This window comes from Mustela nigripes, chromosome 2 (genome assembly GCF_022355385.1).
Source record: "Mustela nigripes isolate SB6536 chromosome 2, MUSNIG.SB6536, whole genome shotgun sequence".
NCBI classification, from domain to species: domain Eukaryota; kingdom Metazoa; phylum Chordata; class Mammalia; order Carnivora; family Mustelidae; genus Mustela; species Mustela nigripes.
Genome location: NC_081558.1, coordinates 113,076,498 through 113,094,675, shown reverse-complemented (window position 1 = coordinate 113,094,675; position 18,178 = coordinate 113,076,498). Strand labels below are relative to the sequence as shown.

At 46.2% G+C, this 18,178-nt stretch overlaps 1 protein-coding gene across 2 annotated transcripts in view; it reads right to left on the bottom strand.

Moving 5' to 3' along the window:
- ABCC5 (ATP binding cassette subfamily C member 5) overlaps positions 1–18,178 on the bottom strand; it is an 86,974-nt gene that overhangs the window by 20,589 nt on the left and 48,207 nt on the right. For both annotated transcript variants that reach the window (XM_059391434.1, XM_059391435.1), the window contains 12 exons: positions 17,220–17,344; positions 17,025–17,097; positions 14,935–15,138; positions 13,914–14,057; positions 10,635–10,737; positions 7,684–7,868; positions 7,149–7,295; positions 6,728–6,857; positions 5,193–5,346; positions 4,979–5,107; positions 1,809–1,995; positions 322–411 (listed from right to left, as the gene is read on the bottom strand). In XM_059391434.1, the coding sequence (XP_059247417.1) occupies positions 322–411; positions 1,809–1,995; positions 4,979–5,107; positions 5,193–5,346; positions 6,728–6,857; positions 7,149–7,295; positions 7,684–7,868; positions 10,635–10,737; positions 13,914–14,057; positions 14,935–15,138; positions 17,025–17,097; positions 17,220–17,344 (1,671 nt within the window). The remainder of the gene's footprint in view (positions 1–321; positions 412–1,808; positions 1,996–4,978; positions 5,108–5,192; positions 5,347–6,727; positions 6,858–7,148; positions 7,296–7,683; positions 7,869–10,634; positions 10,738–13,913; positions 14,058–14,934; positions 15,139–17,024; positions 17,098–17,219; positions 17,345–18,178) is intronic.

Sequence of the window (18,178 nt, the reverse complement as noted above, 5' to 3'; positions counted from 1 at the left end):
GCTTATGTGCTCTCTGTCTCTCAAATGAATAAATAAAATCTTCAAAAAGAAAAAAAAGAACAAGTGAACTAGAATAAGATTTTAAAAACTACATGGTTTTATAGGGCATAAAGAAAATGAACTACATTCTTAGACACAATTCATAAAAACATTTAGAAAGTCTTAAGATAATCTCTTCTCCATTGCACACAGGCTGAAGAGACTGCTGGTGCTCGCCTGTGAGAAAACAAGCATCCTCCTTGCACTCCACCTGAGGCAGCAAAAGGGTAAAAGGACCCCACAAAGGATCAAGATCACAGTAAAAGGCTCTCGCATCCTGACCTTGATGTAGTGGTTGATCCTCTCCACTGAGGTGAAGCGGGCTTCTGTCTCAGATGCCAGTCTGACAGTGAACTGGAACAGCCCGGTTAACTGATAATGGAAAGCAAAATCCAGGAAGGAATTCATTATGAATACATGTCAGGCCAATGCTAGAAAACCTCTTCCACCTAGGGGATTACAGCTCAATACCCAAACGAGCCGGGCACCTGCAGCAGCTAGTTGAACAGACTGAGTCATTCTCAAAATGTTTAACACAATGGCCATTTTCCCCCAATCAACAGCAATTCTCAGTGAAGGCAGGTGGCATTGTGGGACTGCTGGCACTGACCCCCCCCCCCCCCCCCCCGCCCCCCCGCGCGCCTGCCCCCCCCCCCCCCCCCCCCCCCCCCCCCCCCGCCTCTGAGGGCTTTCCATCCATCTTTACACTTCCAGCACACACATCTGCAGCCGAACAACTTCTGGGCTTCCTTCTGAGCAGCCCACACCTGCTCGGGCAGCCACAACTAATGGAGAGATGTACTGCCCTGAGACCAACTAGTGAAATGTAGATTTCACTAGTAGGGCATCTCAGACTGAGGACCCTGAACCCCACTACAGAGAACACATATCCTTCCCTTTCCAGTGATCAAGTAATTCTATATAACTTGGACAGACATCTTTGGGAATCTGCAAAGATACATGAGCTCTTCTTGGTTTTCTTTGCCTACTTACTTGTTTTGGTCTTTCTAATATGGAAAAATGTCAGACATATACAGCAGTCAAAAGGACAGTATAATGAACTGCATGACCTTAATAACCTGTCAACTTAGAGACAATATTGTTTCGTCTATAGCACACCACCCCTCTACATCATGGGAAAGCAGATCCTAGACATCCTATCCTTTCAACCTTAAATATTTTAGCTTGCATCCTTCTAACATATAAAGACTCTTTAAAAACATAATACCATTGTCCAATACCATGAGGACATCTTAAAAATTAGTAATAATTCCTTAACATCTTCAAATACTTAGTGCTCAAGTTCTCAACTGTTTTCTGAGCTATTTAAAGAAATACCCATAAACCATCCTTAGCAGCCAGGTCTACATATGTAACAGTTTTGGGAAAATCTGGGGCCTGAAAATAAAATGCATTTAAGAAGCATAATGAGAACACAGTATTTCTAAGAAGACAAGGAAGAGGCCAGAGATGAGAGGGTGGTGAACACAGAAACCTGTAATTAAAAAACCATTTTCAAAATTGTGTTTATTTCTAAATAAATGGCACCTATTTCTTAAACATGTGTAACCGACTTAAATCCCTTTGTTCCTATATACCACTCATACCTCTCTCCTATCTTCCCCGCCCCGGCCAAGTCCAGGCTGTCACTAAGAAGGCAGGTGGGCAGAAGCTCTAGGAGTCTCAAAGGCTAAGGCAGAACCCCCTACCATGCCTCTCCTAGGCCAGCACAGGACTCCAGTGAGCATAAGTTCCACCCCGAGACTGACCTGGACGGCATAGGAGATGGCAAGACCAGAGTAGGCGGGGGGAATCTGCCCATGCATAAGAACGATCATCAGCCCGGTGGTGGTGATCAGGGCAATGCTGATCAGGTCCAGCCGCACAGCCAGCCACCGCATTGCACACGTGAACAGGAAAAAAGGACCTTGGTTGTTATCCAGGAGCTCCTGGTACCTGTGAGGGCGACAGAACACCTGACAGGGAAACAAAGTACCACAGCACCCTGAGAGCGGGTGACGTCACAGCTCTGGTGGGAATTACGGACGGAGGGACAACCTGTGAGTACTTCCTGTCTGTCATTAGGAGGAGGATACGGAAAAAAGGATTACAGAGTATTCCAGGCTCCGAACACAGGAACGACTTGGGGTTTTCTAGTTTTACCCCTTCAAAGAAACATGTTCCAAGATGTTAGGGAAAAACATGTTAATGACAGAATAAATGCACAGGGAAAGGAGACCAAATAAGAGGCTGGCTAAGCTTTAGAAAAATGTCTTAGGTCAGGGGTTCCTTCCTCAAGGAGACAGGCTACACAGGCAAACTGCAGAAATGCCCTCAGACCTGGAAGATAAACTCGAAGACTGAAAATGGCGAAGTGGAAAACGTCTGCTGATGCACTGTTGTTGGGCAAAACGGTACTTGTTTCCAAGGCTGTGGAGCACAGAACCACAGCAAAAAGACCTGGATAGCCTCTGCCACTGAAGGAGGGAGACACGACTGTCACCAGGGGTCCTAGAGAGTGGATCAGACCCCATCCAAAGGCCTGGGTGTCACATACACATATAGTTAGAACCCCAGAGCAGGAAGTCCTGCCAGGCAAATGTATTTTGTTTAAAAACAAAAAACAAAAAACAAAAAACCTCTCTTCCTCTTTATATAAGATATTTGGAGAAAATTTAGGAAATGCAGTAAAGAAAATATAGTATTCTCACCACTCAGGGTTAACAGTCTGCCACATCTTCTCCCAGCATTTTTTCCAATACACTTAAATATATGTGTGTGTGTACATACACATGCATGGAGTCTATTTTACTGTTCTTCTCTTAAAGCGAGGATTATTTTTCTGAGTCGTTTAACCTGAACTTTTTAATTTAAATTTGATTATTAATATAAATGCATTAGTTTCAGAGGCAGAGTTCAGTGATTCATCAGTTACGTATAACATCCAGTGCTCATTACATCATATGCCTTCCTTAACTTAACGCCCATCACCCTGTTACCCCAACCCCTCCCCTCAGTTTGTCTCCTATGGTTGAGAGTCTTTCATGGTGGGGCGCCTGGGTGGCTCAGAGGGTTAAGCCTCTGCCTTCAGCTCAGGTCATGGTCTCAAGGTCCTGGGATGGAGCCCCGTATCAGGCTCTCTGCTCAGCTAGGAGCCTACTTCCCCCCACCCCCCACCTGCCTCTCTGCCTACTTATGATCTCTCTGGGTGTGTTAAATAAAAATCTTAAAAAAAAAAAAAACATCTCTCATGGTTTGTCTCCCTCTCTGATTTCACCTTGTTTTATTTTTTCCGCTCTTCCCCTATATGCATCTGTCTTATTTCTTAAATTCCACATACAAGTGAAATATAATTGTCTTTCTCTGACTGATTTATTTCATTTAGCATAATACCCTCTAGTTCCATCCATGTCGTTGCAAATGGCAAGATTTCTTTTCCTTTTTTGATGGCTGAGTAATATTCCATTGTATATGTATATATATACCACATCTTCTTGATCCATTCATCTCTCAATAGACATCTGGGCTCTTTCCATAGTTTGGCTATTGTGGACAGTGCTGCTATAAACATTGGGGTGCAGGTGCCCCTTCAGAATACTATATTTGTATCTTTGGGGTAAATACCCAGTAAAGAAATTGCTGAGTCATACGGTAACTCTATTTTCAACTTTTGAGGCTTTTTTTGGGGGGGAAGGGGAGATTAAGAGAGCAAGTTGGGGTTGGGGAGGAGGGACAGAGGGAGAGGGAGAGAGAATCCCAACCAGGCTCTAGGCCCAGCAAAGAGCCAGACGTGGGACTTGGTCTCAAGATTATGACCTCAGCCAAAATCAAGAGTCAGACACTCAACCGACTGAGCTACCCAGGCACCCCTAAACTAAACTTTCTATTCTAGATTTTCTTTTTAAAATTAATTACTTAATTTTTGGAACAGACATGAATTAGCTTTTGGAATAGATAATATATACATAGGATAGAATATCTATATGGCATAAAAAGTTTTACCAAGAGAAGTCAGTTTCCATCCTGCCCATGGAGCTATTCAGTTCCCCTCTCCAGCGGCAACTAGTACTTCCTGCATATCCTTTCAGACATGTTCTAAATGTTATAGGTACAAACACATACGTAAAAGGGAATATACCACATATGGTATGTGTGTGGTATGGTAAAGTGTGATGACATAAACACACTTTGTACCTTGCTCTTTCACAAATGTATTTTAGAGATCGTTCCTTATCAGTACCTATAGAACTGTCCCATTCTTTTTTAAGATCTACCTATTTGAGAGAGAAAGTGTGCGCACGAGTGATGGGTCGGGGCAGTGAGAGGGAGAGAATCTCCAGCAGATTCCCCATTGAGCAGAGCCCAATCAATGCAGGGCTCGATCTCACAACCCTGAGATTTTGACCTGAGCCGAAATCAAGAGTCAGATGCTTAACCCACTGAGCCACCCAGCCAGGCCCATCTCATTCTTTTAAAGGTCCACGTAATATTCTATATGGGTGGACCAGAGCTTATATACCCAGCTCTCTCTGGAAGGACATTTAAGTTAGTTCCAATCTTGTTAATACAAATCTCCATAATGACTATGTACATAAATGTCTCAACTAAATAATATTCAGGAGCTAAAATATCAGTCTAATGTCAATGACCATCACTGTTCCAAAAAAAAAAAAAAGAAAGAAAAGAAAAGAAAACCTCCTTCAAACATGCCATTTGGAGCCCAAAGCCACTAGACTCCAAACCTATGTTTTTGTCTTCTCATTTGCTTAGAAAGGAGTTCCAGCAAGTGAGTGAATTTTAGCTAGAGACTATTGTACCAATAATACTCTCAGTAATGAGCTTTACAATCTCCAACTCTGGCCTTATAGGGCCTCTTAGACTTATTCAATGCTGGGATGCTGACTCCCCTTTGCACCCTCCGGCCGCCATCAGCACTTACCTGTGCAGAAATTCCTGCCCTTTGTTGTAGGCATGGATGGTGGCAAGGCCCTGTATGCTGGATGTGATGTGGGAGAGGAAGGGGGACTGTGTGATATTGTCCAGACGTTTCAGCTCTCGAATCAGGACCCTAGAGAGAGAACGAGTTCTGAGTCACAGCGGTAGACAGACAACCCTGGCTTCATCCCTGGAAGACATGAACATCTCTTGTTTACCTGGAAACAATGTGCAGAACTGAGAAGAGGATAAAGAGGGGCCCCACCGCCACCAGGAACCACGGGAAAACCCCAGCGATCATTCCAACACAGAAGAACACAAGGATGACATTCTGGATGAACATCTCGGCCTGGAACGGCAGGCGTACATCGACTGGGGAGACAACAAGGGAACAAATGTCAGACAGCTGGGATCTACACACAGGAAAAATGAGACTGCAGTTTTTAAAAAACACAAAGAGGTTCCACAAACTATCTGAACTGTATGTGTTGTCTTTCAAAGCAGAGAAAAATCTAGAAACCTGGTTGATCTAATTCTTCTTGTCCCAAGGAAATCTAAATGATCTTTCTCCCCAGGCCCTCTCCTGGGTTAGTAGGAGGCAACCCAACCCCTTTAAACGATTTTCTCTTTAAAAGTAATATATGTTTGTTGTAAAATATTTGGAAAATAAATATGCAAGAAGGAAACACAATTTTTAGTCTTATCAATACCAATAAACTGCTGTAACACTTCAGAAAGTTTTTACTATGGAAAAATTTAAGCATACACAAAAATCAAAAGAAGAGCGTAGAACCTTCAAAAGTTACGAACATTTTCTTCATTTCCTCTGGACTATCTCCTCACTCCCCACCTCCCCCTGCCTTTTTTTTTTTTTTTTTTGGCTGAAGTATCTTCATGAAAATCTCAGACATGTCCTTAGTACCGATTTTTTTCTTTCCACCTTTTCTCCATTTATTTGAGTGCCTGTGTGTGTGTACACATTAGTTCTGTAGATCAGTGATGGTTCTGATCCCTTGTTACCTCCGGCCACAGCTTTACACTGGCTTTATCAGCATCTAAACAAATGCCCCTGGAGGCAGCCCACGGGTGATAGCTAAAAGCATTACCTTGAGGCTGAAAAGATCTGGGCTCAGTTCCCAGTTTTGTTATCTAATAGCTGTGTACTTTTGGGCAGGTTATTTAATCTTTCTGGACATAAACTTTCCCCTGTATTCAGTGGGTCAATCAATACCCATCCCACAGGGCTCTGGTGAGGATGAGGATAATGTATCTAGAACCTCTGGCATACGGCTGGTTACACAGGAAGCCTACGGTAAATGTCAGGGGCCATCACTATTATTCTGGGCTATGAGAGGGAGCTGAGTTCTGGTGCTGGCACAGCCCATGCGGCACCCAGAAAACCTGCCAGAGGTTGTAAGTGTCCAGGAACCAACGTGCTACCCCCAAAGTAAACATGTTTTGGAATCTCAGATCCTCCCATACAAAGTATTTATGCCAACTCCAGCCTCGACTTGTTTTCGGCTTAAGTGAGGTCAGATGAGAACTTAGATGATAGGTGAAAATCAAGTGGGTCCTTAGCCCAAGTACAAGCTGCAACCTGGAGAAAAGTCTAAAACTAAACTGGTCCTGGTGTGGCCCCCAGCAGAACGTAAGGATGGACAGATGGGCATGCCTGGAGGGTCATCTAGAAGGCTGCAGAGCACAGGGAGCTACAGCTTGTGGCCCAGCACACAAATGAAGCCATGAGAAATACCTTCATCCATGTCTTTGGAAAACCTGTTGAGAATCCTCCCCGTGGGGGTGGTGTCAAAAAATTTCATAGGGCTTCGAAGGATCCTTCGGAAAAGTTCGTCATGTAGCCGGGAGGAGGCTCGCAGTGTGCCCTGAGGAGTAGAGGACAAAGTGATCAGGGCCCAGTGACCCAGGGACTCTCCAGACTCAGCTCCTGTCTATCCAGGTCACAGCTCCAGGGGACATGCCCTTGCAAAGCTGGAGAAGGGCAAATGGTCACAGAAGCAAGAGGTGGGGACTCAGAAGAGGCTGAGGCTAAAGGGATACAGGTCACTTCAGCTAGGGCTGCCCTGCTTCAGAGGGGCTTCCCTGCTCTGAATTAATCTGAGAGAAGCTGACCACAGTCACTAGGGAGAGTAGACAGAGAAGCCACCGCTGCATACCTTGACGAAGACAACTCCTCGAATGGCTTTCAGGATCAGCATGACGACCATGGAGAGGGCATAGATGCTGGCATAGTACTGCATGCGAGGGTTGTCCTTCATGCTGCCGCTCACAGACGTCTTGTTCCCATGTGTCACTGTGGTGTTCTGTTTGGAGGCAAGGCTCTGTGAGGCAGGACTCCTAAGGACAGCCAAGAACTCCTTCTCAGGGTCATTCTCAGCTCCAAGGAGGGGCAGGATAATGGCAGTGGGGCCTGGCTGTGGTGAATGCAAGGCAGGCTTTGCCCCTCCACTTCTCTTTTTTCTAGTGGAGGAGGGCAGATGGCCTGCAGGTGTCCTGCTGCTAACGTGAATTGGTCAGGGATCAACTATCCTGTGAGGCCACATGAGGGGCTCATTTTTTCATCCTGGGTAATCCTCACTCATGAGTTCTTTCCAGCCAAAATTAGAGCAGTTTCCCCAAGAAGAGGCAGAGAATACAAAGGAACAGCCACATCCCGAGACATATAATTTTCCTATTAACAAGGAACCTTACCCCACTTCCTTGTTTGATCCAGTAACTCAACCACCAATTGCTGAAGGCGGTGCTGCCCACATTCAGCATGAAAAGGGATATGATGACCAGGAAAGCCAAGGGGCCCCCCGCGGCCTGGATATAGACACCATACACTGACCAGGGCACTGAACCCTGCCCCTTCTCTTCCAGTTGCACCAGCTGCCCTAGGTAAGGAAAAAACAAAACAGAAACATGAACTCAGCAGGAAAGAGCTACTTTTCCAAAACTAAGTCACCTACAGAAGCGCAAAATCAAAGAAAACCTATAGTTTCACATGGGTCTATATTAGAATTCTTTTATCCTTGCTAGAATATTCTTCCACTGAACATTTACTAAGCACCACTATGCCCTGGGCCCAGGATGAGGCCCTGAAGCAGCAGCAAAGACCGTTAAGACCATGTCCCTGCCCTTAAGGTCTGGTGGAGTGTCCTTCCGCAGTCCGGCAGGACACACAGATAAAACAAACACATAATGGCAAAAAAACAAAAAAACAAAACAAAAAAACCCCACATAATGGCAATAAAATATGCTAAAATGCAATGCTGGAGATGTATGCAAGACAGCATGGGAACACCCAGTAGTACCTAACCTCTTGGGGGAGCAGTTTCAGAAAAACTTTCTGCTCTCTCTATGGTCTCAAAAGGTATGCCAGCTCTGACCTGGTGGGGAAAAGGTGGGCACTGCCCCAGAAGTGGGAAAACAGCCAGCCAATTCAGCAAGGCCGGACCAGTAGTAAGTGCACCTAACAGGCGGCAGGAGACACGGTTGACTACAGAGGCTGTGGTCAGAGGACAACGGCATCTAAACTTCATCCTTCAGACAAGAACTTCTTAGGAGAATGGACTACGCGTGTGCGGAGGTTTGAATCCCAGACTACAGATCTCTGGATGGTCGGAGAAGTCTCGTCCACGCGTCCCAGTGCCCCGTACACTAATGGCATTTTCTACATGTGCGCTATTAGGACCAAGATGAGGAAATGCTGCTGTGAAATGGGAGGCCCTGAAAGACTTCCCATGGGAAAGTGAGTTGGTGGGTCTCCCGTTTTTAACTAGACCTCTCAGCTGTCTGCATGAGGGACAGATTTAAAAAGATGCATCTCTAACACTCTAGCTGCACGATGGTGGGGCTAGAACCAGGGTCGTGGCCCTGGGGTTGGAGGTTTGGAGGTAAATTCAGGCCATCGTGACTGGCTGAAGAGGAGAGAGAGGCTCAAATGGGTACCTCCCGAGAGCTCCCTGGGTTGGGGGGGGGGTAGTCAGGTGACTTAGGCTGATGGACTAACACAGAGAAACAGCCCTCCAAAAAGCCAGAGTCTCTGTATCATGGGCAATGTCCAATTATCTTGGAACAAGCTTCACGTGCCTGGAGGACATGAAGACTTTTGAGTATCCAGGTCAGGGGCTCTGTGGATGAGAACAAACGTTCCCTCAGGCTTCTACTACTGATGCCAGGGACTTAGATGACTCAGCCTTCTGGGCTGTTTTGCCAGTGTACAGGTATCTCAAATCACACCCAATTCAGAATCTCCTGCCGGGTTTATGGAAAGGAAGGGGAGTGGCGGAAAGGAAGGAGAGAAGCGGCTAAATCAGGAGGGTCAACTGCTCCCACCAAACATTTGTGTGGTTTCAAGAATAGGAACTGAAGATAGGCCCTGGGCCAAAGTGCGGATTCCTAATGTGAGGTGACCTCACAAAAGAGTTTCACCACAGGGCTGTGCTCTTTGTTCTTTCCCTCCAGGAAACTGATAAGTGCAGCCGAAAATTCACAAAGGTGAAAATGCCTGAGGCATTATAAATAGTTTTCCTAAGTCTCAATATTTGCTTTAGTTGATAAGATAAAGGATTTAAGAAACCTGGAGCCAGACCTCTGGCCAGTGAAAGCCAAGCAGTAAAAAGCTGTGCTGTAAGCTGAAGCCTCATCAGAAAAAGCCAGGAGGGTATCATTCTAACAGGGGAGCTACTGAAGATGGAGGCACTGCTGGTGCCGGAACATCTCTGCCTGGACTGGCACTGACTTTTATTTTATTTTTAAGATTTTAATTTTTTTATTTACTTTTATTTTGTAAAGATTTTATTTATTTATTTGACAGAGAGAGATCACAAGTAGGCGGGGGGTGGGAAGCAGGTTCCCTGCTGAACAGAGAGCCCAATGCGGGGCTCCATCCCAGGTCCCTGAGACCATGACCAGAGCCAAAGGCAGAGGCTTAACCCACTGAGCCACCCAGGTGCTTCAAGATTTTTATTTTTAAATGATCTCTACACCTGACATGGGGCTTGAACTCACAAGGGTCGCTTGCTCTAGTGACTAAACCAGCCATAGACTGGCACTGACTTTTGTTTTTTAAGATTTTATTTATTTATTTGAGAGAGAGAGCATGGGGGGGCAGGGGGGGGCGAGGGGGATGGAGGGCAGAGGGAGTGGCAGTAGCAAACTCCCCACTGAGCAGGAAGCCTGATTGGGGGCTTGATTCCAGGACTCCGGGATCATGACCTAAGCCAAAGGCATGATGTTTAAACAGCAGAGGTGAGGGGCACTCCCCACCCTGCCCATGCTTGCTCTCTCTCTCTGAAATAAAATCTTTTAAAAAAATAAATAAATAAAGAGCACAGGTGAATCACAGGAGGATGGGTGTACCTCTAACCATCATGCCATTTCTCCTTACTCAAGATGACTCAGCTATGATCACAGACACAACCCACAGTGCATAGAGAAGGCAAAATATTAAATAAAGGTCATTCTTAACTGCTTTGGTCTGTTTAAGCAAACAGAAGGGGCCTCATGATCTCCCATTATACAATAATTTATTATTCCAGAAACACAAGGCCAGAGGCTCCACAACACACAATACTGTCAAACATTATGAATTACCACATGGCATACTTTCCGATAAACTTTAATGACAAATCTAAAATCTCATAAAAGGTCATTACCTTCCTCTGGCTTCACTGCTTTCTCCTTCTTTACTGATCCTGTTTTAGGACCTTTGTCTTGTGATTTCTTCTGTGAACCACTGGTTTCTTTTTTCGAATTAATCTAATATTTAAAAAAAAAAAGTGTCACTGGTTACAATATGGCCATTCAGACCAAGGTCCACAGGACATACTGGAGAGTCATCTTCAAGATGCTGCTATTCTTTTTTTTTTTTAAAGATTTTATTTATTTATTTGACAGAGAGAAATCACAAGTAGGCAGAGAGGCAGGCAGAGAGAGAGAGAGAGGGAAGCAGGCTCCCTGCCAAGCAGAGAGCCCGATGCGGGACTCGATCCCAGGACCCTGAGATCATGACCTGAGCCGAAGGCAGCGGCTTAACCCACTGAGCCACCCAGGCGCCCAAGATGCTGCTATTCTTGAGAAGAGATACACCCAACCTCTTAAAAGGGCCACTTTCTTGTGCTTCCTCAAGTCCTTCGGTCCTTGAGAGGTGGGTTCCGATCCTGTTATTTCATCGACATTGCTCTTCCCAATGCTCTCCTCCCCTCCCAACTTGCCCAAAGTATTAGGGCTGGGGTCATTTCCTTTCCTCTCATCTCTGATCTCCACATCACTAAATCTAATCATACATCTGACCATTTCCCACTGCTACCACAGGATACACTGAAACTCAGCCTGGTTTTGCAAAACCTCCACATTTTGGCCCTAGCCTACCTCCATAATTTCCTCTCCTATTCCCGTGGCTTCTACTCTCCAGCCACACTGAATTTCACACCATTCCTCACACCACACTGCCACTCCCCACTTCTGGGCCTCTGTCCACCCTGGTTCTTCACTTGGAATGCCCCTCCCCTCACCCTAACTCAGTTACAGTTGTTTCCCATTCAGAGGGAGTCAAATCTTAAATCCTTCCTGAGGCAACTTAGACTCCTGTAGGATGAATTCACAGCTTCTCCTGTTCTCCCAGGCACTGGGTTTGGACTCTGTGATAGCATGTTGCTGCGAACGTGAGCTGGTGTTACGGTTCCCTGTAAGAGCGTAAGAGCACCAGTCTTCCCTAGGAGACCACGAGCCCCTCAAGGATGAGATGACATCTGACTCATGGTGGTAACCAATACCAGCTCTAGCACCAAGCACTGCCCACAATAGGGCATAAAGGGACTTCATAAACATTCACCAGATTGAACCTGAGATAATTGAGACTACATGCTCCCATTCTCAAGTTCTTATTTTTATATAAAAAATTCCCTTAATATAGTTCACATTTATTTCTTAAAAGATTTTACTTTTAAGTAGTCTTTACACCCAATGTGGGGCTCAAACCTATAACCCCAAGGTGCCTGGGTAGCATAGTCGACTGAGCATCTGACTCTTGGTTTCCACTTAGGTCATGATCTCAGGGTCATGGGATCGAACCCCGAGTTGGGCTCTGTGCTCAGTGGGGACTCTGCTTGGGATTCTCTCTCCCTTTCCCTCTGCACTCTCTCTCTCTCAAATAAATAAATCTTTTAAAAAACAAAACAAGCCTACAACCTTGAGATCAACAGTCCCGTGCTCTACTGACTAAGTCAGTCAGGCATCCTGAGCTTGCTACATTTAATTCTATGTCCTTGTCAGCTTGCTCTTCAACTAGGCTTTTTAAACTGACAGTGAAAAAAAAACAACCCAGAAAACAATGTAAAATTTAAAGTCATGACAGAACACAAGATGGGGATCTAAGTTTTGTATTCACTGTTGTGTGTGAAAAAATGCACTAAAGAGAAAATGATCATTTGCTGACCACTTACTAAGGTAAGATTATATATTATTTCATTTAACTATGCAACAACTCTAAGAAGCAGGTGTCATCCCCATTTTTTTTTTAAAGGATTTTATTTATTTATTTGAGAGAGAGAATGAGAGCCAGTGAGCATGAGAGGGGTATTTTCAGAGAGAGAAGGAGACCACCCGCTCAGCAGGGAGTCCAATGCAGGACTTGATCCCGGCACTCCAGGATCATGACCTGAGCTGAAGGCAAATGCTTAACCGACTGAGCCACCCAAGCGCCCTGCCACCCCCATTTTTTAAGATAAAAAAACCGAAGCTCGGGAAAGTTAAGTGACGTTCCTAAGGCAGCGTGCTCTCTCTGCTGCAGTCCACTGACTCTCAATGTTCTTTTGCTCCTCAGACATTTCCTAATTTAACTTCTCTCCCTCTCATTTCCCCCCTCCACGTCTCCAGTGAGGAGGAAAACTTCTGAAGAGTCCAAAGCACCCCGAGGGTCAGAGCGAGAGATCATGAAATCCACATGTGGATTCGGGCATCTCTGTGGACATTGCCAGTGACTCTCTGGAATGCTCGTTATTCCCGGAGGCCTAAACACACTGGTCACAAGTCATACTATTTGTGAGAGGTCCCAGTAACTCTGCTTTGATCCTGTGCAGACATCAAATGACCTGGTAGCTAAGAAGTAGCCTTTAGCCCGGCTGAGTGCATGAGTGTGCCCCTACAATACCAGGGGACCACAGAATAAGGAACTCAAAATGAGAGCAGGGTGACAAGAAGGAAAAACAACTTCTTTGGCTAGCTCTATCTAAACAACCCCTGTTTTGGCCTAACTGAAGCCCAGAGGAAAGCCATGGAAAGCCGCCATCTTTCTGTGTTGTGCCACAGGAGGGAGGATGGTGAGGTTGAGGAGCACAGTGACGTGAAACCGCCCTTGACTGTGAGGCTTCTGATCTTCCACTGCCTCAGCTATACAAGTGGGGGATAATCCTACTTTGCAACAGAGCTCCATTAAGATGACTACATGGGATGACACCTATGACGTGTCCAAGCCAGTAACTGGGACACAGTAGATGTCAGCTAATGAGGGCCAAAGTAGGCAGCCAAGGCATCAGGGATCATTTCCAAATGTACGCAATATTTCTCTCCCCACCATTCCTTTCACTTGTTTATTTAAAAAGGAGCTTCCTAATTTTCATTCAGGAATGACAGTTTAGGAAGCTCAGTCACATATGTACAACAGCACACACTGAGCCCAAATCCTTCTCCCTGTCATTGCTTCACTAATAAGTTCTCAGTGGCAGAAACCACCCACCCACCAGCCCCATTATCCTGCTCTTGTGTAGCAGCACCAGCATGTGAGCTAAAGCATGGGGGTTTGGTCACCAAAAAACAGGGCCCCTGCTGATGAGACACGGACACGGAGTTCAGCTGAGATCTCTCCATCACTGGCTGTGGTCACGTCTCCCTTGGTAGAAAAGAGGCAATGCCCACAAACACCATGCGAATCTTACCTCAACCGGGGGTGTTTCTCCCAGCAACAGGTTGTTAAAGATGGTGGCATAATCACCATTCAAGTTCATCAGTTCCTCGTGGGTGCCTCTTTCTGTAATGCAGCCCTCCTTCATGAAGATCACTTCATCACAATCCGCCAGGTACTGGAGACAAAGCCAGGGACGACGCGGTGTTACAGACAGTGGCGCAAACACATCCAACAGCCCCCTCCCCGCTGCTCCCCGCTTCAGGGGTTCTCATCTAGAGTTAACTGAGCCTCCCAGGGCACATCTAGCACACTTTGGAGCCCTTTTCGGTTGCTACAATGGGGCCTGGGGGCCACTGTCATCTAGTGGATAGAGGCCAGCAATGGACAGGATGGCCCTCTGCATCTAGCCCCAAATGGCAATAGTGCCAAGAGTGAGAAAGCCCTGCTTTAGTTTACTGCGCCTTGTGATGCGGTTCAAAGAGCAACGCCTCCGGTTTTTGACACAGATCTGTCGACAGAGCCACGTGAGACTTGCACTAAACTTCGCACCCCTTTGCGGTGCCCAGAAACACACAGTTACAGATTTTCTGCAGCACGATGGGGGACGAGCCCCCTAGACCTGACAACATATGCAAAGCAGACAGCAACATCCTGGAGCTGCTCTCCCAAGTGGCTGCTTGTCTTGGCATGACAGAGGGAAAAGAGCTTGTTTTCCTTAAACAGTTCCCACTTGCATACAGATACTAACATGACGCTTTCCAAACTCCCTCTGCCCAAACTCCAGTTGCAGCCTACTCCTCTCAGCCCTTTTACTTACTGATTTATATGCAAAAGCTAACAGGCTCCAAGGATCTCTAATTCAGACGGCCATCTGGTACATCGGTACAGAAGCTTTATTGGTACAGTGGGCCAGGGGCTATTTGCTGAGGAAATAAACACTGATGATTCCAGGAAGCTCTAAGGAGTTCCACCGAGGGACCTGAACCAAGCCCACTTCCCTGTCTCTGATTTCCTAAGCCGGGGTGGGCAGCCTGGGGAAGAACGCCACATACCTGTAACTGGTGGGTGACAAACAGAACCGTCTTGGACTTGAGGTGTTTCTGGATAGCACTGTTGAAGATGTGGTTGCCCACGTGGGCATCTAAGGCACTGAGGGGATCATCCAGGATGTAGATGTCCCGGTCACTGTACAAGGCCCGGGCCAGGCTGATCCTTTGACGCTGCCCACCACTCAGGTTCGCTCCTCGCTCGCCAATCTACAAGAGTCCAGAAAGCACAGGGAAGCCTCAGCACCAAGCTCAGCGATCCTTCCAGTCACTGCTCCTCGGCTCCACCCAAACCCGCTCCTTCTACCGAACTCCCCTGACCCCCCCAGAAGATGTGCCACTCTGACCCTCCAGGGCCCACGCTGGAACTGTGCCAGCCCAGAGGAAGACAACTCTGCCTCTTCCAGAACTCCCCTTTGACATACCACTACAATCCATTCTCTGGGGGCAGAAAGATCTTTCCAAAGCACGAAGCTGACCATGTCCCACCCTCGCTTAAAACTCTATTTCAAGAGCCCTACAAAATAAAACCTAAGCCAACATGTCATAGAAAGCAGGCCCCTCTGCCACCTAGCTCTGCAGCAGCTCTCAGCCTCCACTGCCAGAAAACCTCTCTTCTGCTTGCTGGCATCTATGCCATTTTGAATAGTGTGTCCATTATGAATCCTCATGCTACTGTCATGCCTTTTCTGTATTGTGTCTGCTCAGCTCCAGCACCCTCTCCTCTGTGAGACCTCCCCCAACCCCCATCTCTACTACTGCCCAAAAGAAAGGGGACTCTTTTTTTAAAAAATTTTTTTAATTTAAGTTTTGAAAGCTTTTCTCAGCTTATTTGATAGTTATTTGTCAACTGTAAGCTTTTTGAGGGCATGATCATTATCTGATTCCCTTATACTCCCAGTGCCCAGCAGCTTCTACACATGGAGCTGGCATATGACAAGCCTCTGGTAAATGTTACTAAATGAACACAAGAATAAATCAATTGTCAAATGGTAACTGGCTGTGTAACTAAAAAACAAACAGAAAAAAGAACTTGTCCTTAAAAAAAAAAAAAATTCATTGAATTGAGAGTTTTCAAATTGGAGCATGTATCAGGATTCCCCACAAGGCTTGCTGAAACAGATGGTTGGGCCCTGCCCCTAGAGTTTCTGACTCAGTAGGTGTAGGGTGAGCCCAAAAATCTGCATTGCTAACCAGCTCCCAATAACACGATTGGTGCTTATCCACTATGGGTCTAGGGACTAAAATTTGAGAACCAGTGAACTAATGAAACCATGTACCAAATCTGGTTTGAAGGATTTAACTGAAGTCAGCTGGATAAAATGCCAGCTCCAGAGACTTTCAGGGCAGGTCATGGGAAACAAATGTCCCCACCAAAGAACACAAGCCAATGCCAAAGACACACCTCTGCAAATTGCTCTGGGGCAGAGAGCCAAAGAAAGAGGTTTTGGGCTAACTCCTCTCTCTTTCTAATTGAAGAGGGCTCCTTATTAACTGTGTTATGAGTAAGGAGGTTGGCTGGCAGAATGAAGTTCATAGAAGAACCTCAACAAGCACATACTTGACTTACGGTTTTTAACACACTGTAGAGAACATTGACTCTGAAACAACAATTGGATTTTGTTTAAAATCCACATGACATAGAGGGTGCCTGGGTGGCTCAGTCGGTTAAACGTCCCACTCTTGATTTGGGTGCAGGGCATGCATGACCTCAGGGTTGTGAGATCAAGCCCTGTGTCTGGCTCTGCACTGAGCGTGGAGCCTGCATAAGATTCTCTCTTTCCCCCTCTCCCTCCATCTCTCCCCCGACCCCCACCATGTGCACATATATTCACATACACTCTCCCTTTCAAAAAAAAAAAACCAAAAAAACACATGACATGAGAAATACTTATATGCTTAAAACAAGTAGTGTTGATAACCTTGCCTTAAGGAACAAGAGCTTTCTGAACGCAAAGTCCCAATGAAAGCTAAACTCCCTGTGTAGCCACTCCCACATTTAAGACACATTACTAGGAGGTGACTCTGGCACTGGCCTGCCACCCATCTTCCTCTCCGCTCAACACACTGCCCCACCAGGGGCAGAAGGTCTGTACCTCAGTCAGGTCACTGTTGGGAAGAATGGCCAGGTCGGGCCTCAGGCAGCAGCTGTTCAGCACAGAGTTGTATCTGAGGGACATAAAGAGACTTGGCATCAGGGACCGGATTGGAAGTAGAGCCTGCTGACGTGGGCTGCCTTGCATCTCACATGGCCAAGACGGAAAGCATGACAGAAACCAAACACTCCTTGCCTTTCTTCATCAAATTCCTTCCCAAAGAGGATGTTGTCTCTCAGAGTGGCATTGAGGATCCAGGCCTGCTGGGCCACATAAGCGAAGGTTCCACTGACTGCAATGCTGCCCTCTAGAAGTGTCATCTAGGGAGACAGACACCATCCAATGGCATCATGATGCAAAACCACCACCCTAAGCCAACAGAACCCCCCACAATTCCACAATGGAGTTCAAAGTTTGGGGAATTTCCTTGGATGTTTTTTTGGACCCGAATCCTGACCTCGCCTTTGTTTGACAGCGAGCTACAGCAGCAAAGAAAATAAAAGTTCTCCTTGCTTATGTGTGATCGGAATCTCACGTAATCTATGACTGGAGCGAACAAACACTTCATTCAGCAACCCATAAGCTACCCTCTCTTCCTAATTGCAAACTCTTTTAACTAAGGGAAGGACTGGAGCAGAAGGCTCTCTCAGAAGTCCCCTGAGGAGGGTGCTGCAAGGATTTAGAGCTAGTTCCTGCCACAGTTCATCTATAGAATTAATTAATCCAGGCTGTTGGCTAAAGCAGCTGCTTCTGTAAAATGAGGACCAAAGAGGAAGAAAATCGTTAGACATCAACTACTATTACAGAGTATCCATTTAATGAGGATGGACCCTCTCATTCAACAGGAAGAGACTGCGTGATGAGCCCCGTGCTTTGACTGTGTTTTCAGCCACAGTGACTGATAAGATTTATGCTTTTTGTCCTCTTTCAGGGTTCCTTTTGGGACTGACAGTAGACGTTGGTCCTGGGTCAGGAATGTGCTAGCTTGAAACAAAGTTTAGTTACCCAGCCCGCACATCCAAGCTTGTCCTCTCCAACACCGTTAACGCACAGTGTACGTACGTGGGTGTACCCACCACTACAGTGGTACTAACTCCCCACAAACTGGTCGGCCCACTGTCTGCACCCAAAGCGTTCAGAAACCCATGGAGGGT